Raw genomic sequence first — 6,337 nt, forward strand, 5'->3', positions numbered from 1 at the left:
TGTGTGCCCGTGCTTCAGGTGGACTAATTCTGATAGCACGCCAAGCAAGTAAGTGCTTGTGTCACCCGTGTGGTTTTCTTTGCGAGTGCTGTTACCGACCGGGTACAGCGATGCATGGCACTCGATTACCGTCAGATTAAATGTGGTTTCTGTCACGAGTTTAACCCAGTTTGATCGCCGTTCTTTTGACCCGCCTCGTCTTTCTTTCTGGTGCAGGATGTTCGGCTTCGTGGCGAGACGAACAGGCACTGCAACCGAGAATGTGTGTCACCTGTTCGCGGAGGTGGATCCCGAGCAGCCAGCTGTGGCAATTGTCAACTTTATCAACAAAGTCATGCTGGGGCCCCAGCAACGCAGATGAAGAAACAGTGGAGCCTTAAAAAACTCTGGGTTGTTAAGGAGCTGTGGGGGTAGATATTCATACGACGCATTACACATTTTATAATAAAGGCTGCACAGTGGTGCTGGGCTGCATGGAAAAAAAATTGTCCAGGCCAAAGAGTGACCTAATTTTGGTGGCCTTGGCAAGAATGCGACTGATGTGAGAGTTTCATCTGTTTTGTTCTCTTTGCTGTTGATGAGGTCAGCCATTTTTTTCACACAATGTATATATATATATATATATATATATATATATATATATATATATATATATATATATATATAAATCACAAAGTGCATGAGCAAAGATCTCTTTACCACGCTGTCATTTTCATTTTCATTCTTCAAAGCCAAAGGAAGGAAGGAAGGAGCAGGAATGCCTTAACAGGAATGCGCTAGAAAGTAAACGTCATGTTTTAAGGAGGCATTTAAGGTGGCGTATATCACCATTACGTTCCTTATGCAATGTAAGAAAAAGGGCAAAGCAAGTGAGTTAATGAAAGTATTTTGATTATTATAAGGTGAAAGGTTTTTTTTGGTTACATTTGAAGGCACCGGTTATATACAGTACAGAGTGTTAAAAATACTCATACAAATGTATTTTGTTCAAGTCATAGTGTAGGAAGATGACTGTGTGTACCATTTAAAAAAACAGATTCATTCACAAAACAATTGTATGGGAAAACCTATAAGAAACATAATTTCAGTGACAACTTTTTAACAGCTACTGAAGATTGAAAAAAAAAGCCTTAGTTTCATAAGATGTAAGGGGAAATCTACGATGTCAGTCTGCAGTGTTTTGGCGGTGATATTACAAAAAGGGCATGCATAGAAAAGTCTATCCATATCGCATTGTTCCTGTTTTAGATTTCAACCAGTGTTCATGGAAACGCGAGTGAAATGTTTCGGAGAGAAGGTTCACTTTAAGCCAAAGACTTGTTGTGTAAAGATATTTTGAAGTTGTTGTTTTTTTTTTTTATTATTATTATTGTTTTATATATCTATATCTTTCTGTTTAGCATTATTGGTGTGTTTTATATAAACTGTCAGTATTTAGACAACTTAAGCACAATTATTATTTTTCATATAGGATTTTTATGTGAAAGAAGTAATATATTTTAGGCCTCTGAGGTGGAATTATGTCATATTTGACAAAAGAATTAAACCATGAAATTCACAGCAAATGCAAGTGTATGCCTCTTCATTGAAATATTTATATATAAATATATATAGGCACAGAGATACGGTAAAATTTGACCTTCAAATGTTCTATTTGTAGGACTTCCCATATGTGTGGTGGCTCGCCACCAAAAGTATGTCAAAAATTCGTTTATTCCGGAGGTTAAAAGGACGAGGTCCCACCGAGATTTGAACTCGGATCGCTGGATTCAAAGTCCAGAGTGCTAACCATTACACCATGGGACCAACTACGCCTAATGGAAGGCAATATACGTACTTAGTTACTATACAGACATATATGTATATGGGTCATTTGGACTTCTTGTGTTGTTTGTGCTCGGGGACGTTAGCCTACATCTCCGGTTATATCATAGCAAACCACCCGCTGCTGAGTTACGCGATTACACCGTGTTTCGGCTTTGCTGGTTATCTAACTAAAGCTAACCCGGCTAACAATGATAGCTAGGCAAACGCGCTGTGTTAAAGCCGGAGTGTGAAATCGGAAGCAGCTAGCTCGTCAATAGCATAGGAATCAACGTAAAGGTGCAAATCGTTCATAGTTTATCCGAACCGAGAGCGATCGATATACAACCAATATAAAACTGGGGAGTCACGTCGTGTTACTTTCACTTGTGTAGTCTGTCTCTAGCTAGCTATCAGCTTCTGATCCGATTCGGCGTCGCAAAATAAAAGCTTTATTTTCAAAATAAAATTCGAATTTGATATTTGAGTTTGAAACGTTCCAGTTCATAAATTTAGCTTTAACGTGCTTGTGTTTTTATTAATTAGCATAAAGGTATACTACGTTGACGCCACTATTGAGCAAGTATATAGATCACAGGGGTCAAACATACAGCCCGTGGGCAAGAAGCAGCCCACCGGAGGGTCTAATCTGGCCTGCGGCATGAATTCATTTGAAAATATCCCCAGTTTGTCCACTGTTTTAAAAAGAGGAGTAAGACAATACCGAGACCCAGAACTAAACCGCAAATAACAATGTGCCCAAATTGCCCTTATTATTATTATTATTTTTTTTTTGAAAGATAGTTTATTAAATGTAAACATTCTCCTAATTTACTTGTTCTTCTTTGCACCAAAACAAATGGAGAAAATCTGAAAGTGTTGTTACTTAATAGGTTATTATGCTATTGTCGTTCTAGTGTGTAACACTTGAGATTAAATTGGGCTGTATGTTGGACCCAAACTAAAATGAGCTTCACAACCCTGTCATAGATATTTCATATAGAAGCTAATAGATAGATAGATAGATAGATAGATAGATAGATAGATAGATAGATAGATAGATAGATATGTATTCCTCCAGTAGAGGGAACTAGAGGAACTTTAATAAACTGCTCTAGTGTCCTTTAAGCAGTCAGGTCTCTGGATTGCAGTTCCTGGTAAGACCCTCTGCAGAGAAAAACAGAAAAGAAAAAAGAAGAGTGAGGTTTTGTTTGTGAATAAAAGATCACAATCAGCTGCGCTGCAGCTTCACAAATGTGTCATGTGGCAACTGAAATACCTAAGCCATGTTATTTCTGTACTTTACAAAGTCTAAGAGCTGTAAGTGTCCAGGAACAGCTTCTATCCCCTCTTGGCTGTCTACTGGAGAATGGTAAAAAGAAAAATAACCTTTGGTCGTTTGAGTAAATATTTGCAGAAGACACAGGAATCCCTGCAATGTAAAAGATTTGCAGCAATGCAAAACTGACAAGAAAGACATATCTGTTTGAGTAGCCTAAATTTCATAACCTGCCTGCATGACTCGTCTCCTAGACTGAGACAAGCCGCACATTAGAACAACTACAGTATGTGCATTATGCGTTACGTTAGAAATGGTACAGATCGGCGTGACAGAAGCAAGGAAGGCAGGATATTAATTCAACGGTCTGATGGCAAGGAGGACGGTGCCGTCCTGAACTTGTTCTGGAAATGAAATTCTGGTAATGTTTTCCAGAGTTGAGTTTAGTCTTGCATGATTTCACGGGTCTCCTTCGAGCGTCTCCCATGGTAAATGTCCTGGAGGGGTGGTCGTTTATTGCCTGTGAGAAACTGCGCTGTTTACATCACCTGCTGTATAGCTTTACAGTCCAGCAGGGCGGTGCAGCTTGGACACCACACAGTGATGCAGCTGCCGCAGTTACTCTCAGTCCAGCACATGTAAAAGGTATTTGGAGCCATGTTGAAATTCCACGTTTTCATCACCCAGTAATACTGATCCAGACGAATTTAGAACTGCTGACTCTCTCTGCTTTATTGATCAGAGCGTTTCGTCCTCTTCCTTGTGCCTTCCTGCAGCCCACCGCCAAACTGTCCATGTTTATAAACACGCATGAAACCACAGAGTAAGTAAAAAAAAAAAAATTGCATATCTCTGTTGTAGGTTTAAATGCTGACAAAACGAGCATTTGTTAAAAAAATATATATTTTGTGTTTGTAATGTAAGTTTCTGAATATTGATTATCGTATGACTCCTTACTTTGCATTTGTCTATAGTTTAGTAGTTTGCAAAACAGAAATCAGGCTTCAGCTGCAAGCCAGGGCCGATCAGACTGCCCATCCTCTTCCGTGAAAAAATCTGTGTAACGATGGCTTTGCGGTCACTCTCGGACTGATAAAAACGGGACTCCGCTGTGCCGCACGCTTGTGTGTGATCAGTGGGAAGTGCCACTGTTTCAGCACGCGGCGTTGAGTTTTTAGAGTGCCGAGAGTAAGAGCGGAGGAAGTGTCCATCTTCACCACCAGCGGCCTGCCTGTCAGCAAGCCCTGGATTCAGTTGCACATGGTATCACTCGGAGGAGGGTGAAACGAAATATAATGACTGCTGTGTCATAGTCAAGGATTTTCTCACCTGCAGCGTGTTCCTCTTGTCTGAGAGGGACGGGGGGGCAGTTGTGGGGTTGGGGGCGAATGCAAAATGCATTCTGTCTACATTGCCCGAGGGGAAGTGGGGGGTTTGGACCAGCCTCCTGAGGCATCTCGTGGTGACAGATGTGACATGGTAGCGGTGCCTCAGGCATAATATTCAGAGTTACATAGGCATAACATGGATGCACTGCACTGAACCAGCTCAAAATGGAGACTGAGAGGCAGATCTACGGTGAGATGCTCTCAGGTAAGTGATTTAGTGCACCTGAGGGCTCCGCTCTCATAAGCTGTGAGCAAGGTGAGTGCTCTCAGACTTAATGGCTCTTGGTGTAATTCTCAAGATGTTTGTAAAAAACCTGCTCAGTTTGTTATAGAGGCAGCAGACACATCTGAGTAGGAGCATTTTTCACATCTGTTGTACACTCTGCGCAGTTAGCGTTTTTTTTAAAAAAATCTGAAATGTTTTACTTCATCTGTTTGTTCCACTTACAACCCTCAATTTACACATTCTAAAAATATGCAGACACACAACAGCTAGCATGTTCAGCTGACGTTTAAATGTCCTGTTTCGCAATTTTACCCTACAGGAATATCGCAAAGTCAAGTCCGGCTGTCCTTAACTTTTCCAGCACGAGCTCTGTTGGGATGCAAGTTATTTACGTCTCTGCACCAGTGCCACGAATGCTAATTCCCATAGTTTTAGTGGGTCAAGTGTTTCTGATTTATGATTTCCACTCTCCTGGTTTCCAAACAGCAAGCCAGCTCACTGTGGAGAAGAGGAGCATCTAAGGACACAAAATGGCCGGGCCAGGATACATGTCTGACATGGGTGTTGTGGAGCCAAATAAATCCAGGCTTGATCCAGCACTGGTGCCAGACTTGGAAACGCTCCAAGCCACAGGACAAGGATCAACTCTCCGTGAGTATGAACCTAACACCCACACGCTTTACTACCAGCTACTGCGCATGAATCAAGAGTTAATAGGCTTGTGACACATGGGTCAGGATGTGCTTGTTCTGAGATGTAGATAGAATGCAAAGCTGGCATAAACAAGTCTAGTTGACAGTGAACTTTGCACATGTGTCCTTGGGGTTTATGGTTGGAGCCTAATTATTGAGTGGCCTGTACTCTTTAGCTGGACAGTACGTACAAAATGCACAACCAAACCAAATCTGTGTAAACAAGAATTTCGGTGGAATATTTGCTGTGAGAATTCTTGTTGTTTTGAAGCCTTGCAGGGAATTTCGCAGAGCAGAACAGCAGTGAGGATCATAGTGTACCTCTATCACTCTTCAATCAATACATGTCAAAAAAGTTGGGCTGGCGAGGCGGCAAAATACGTGATTTGATGAAGTGTTCAGCAAACGTGGTGCAGCATTAATAAATTATGTAAGAGATTAGGTAATAATTATAAAAACAAATTTCTACAACTCTTTGCAAGCTGCTCTGTCGTGGTAAAACAAAACCGAAATGATTGTATATTTCTTTAAAGGCGGATTGCGTTGCATCTTGAGAAATTCACAATAATTTGCAACGTTGAGGTCTGTATTCTCTCAGCGTCCTACACAAATCTGCCCTTGTTTTCAGGATTAGCTTGGAAGAGGATGTGTGGGACCGGATGGGGCCCTCCTCTCCCCTTCCCTCTCCCCTTCTTATCCGAGGCCTTTACAGTGTTTACATTATAGACACACCTCTGACCTTCGCCCAGACCCCTTCTGCTGGCCTTAATACCCACATACACACACACACACACACACACACACACACACACCACCATTTCAAACACATACCAGAGATCTTACGTGCACAGGACCACTAATATAAGACACGCGGATTGCCTTAATTAATGGGCATTTGATGAAAGCAGAGGGTCTGCTACGCCGTTTATTTTTAGCATTCTCGGCCATC

General features: G+C 41.4%; 1 protein-coding gene and 1 non-coding gene across 5 annotated transcripts in view; one reads left to right on the top strand and one right to left on the bottom strand.

Moving 5' to 3' along the window:
• Window positions 1–1,565, top strand: part of LOC125007177 (tensin-2-like) — a 28,451-nt gene extending 26,886 nt beyond the window's left edge. For 3 of the 4 annotated variants that reach the window (XM_047583820.1, XM_047583822.1, XM_047583823.1), the window contains 2 exons: window positions 19–48; window positions 217–1,565. In XM_047583820.1, the coding sequence (XP_047439776.1) occupies window positions 19–48; window positions 217–361 (175 nt within the window). In that variant the 3' untranslated portion in view covers window positions 362–1,565. The remainder of the gene's footprint in view (window positions 1–18; window positions 49–216) is intronic. The other variant, XM_047583821.1, reaches the window with a different exon arrangement.
• Window positions 1,566–1,734: 169 nt separating this feature from the next.
• Window positions 1,735–1,806, bottom strand: trnaq-uug. Its single transcript has one exon. It is a non-coding gene; the product is annotated as a tRNA-Gln (tRNA).
• Between the last annotated feature and the right edge of the window lie 4,531 nt (window positions 1,807–6,337).

The sequence above is a fragment of the Mugil cephalus genome, chromosome 4 (genome assembly GCF_022458985.1).
Source record: "Mugil cephalus isolate CIBA_MC_2020 chromosome 4, CIBA_Mcephalus_1.1, whole genome shotgun sequence".
Classification (NCBI taxonomy): domain Eukaryota; kingdom Metazoa; phylum Chordata; class Actinopteri; order Mugiliformes; family Mugilidae; genus Mugil; species Mugil cephalus.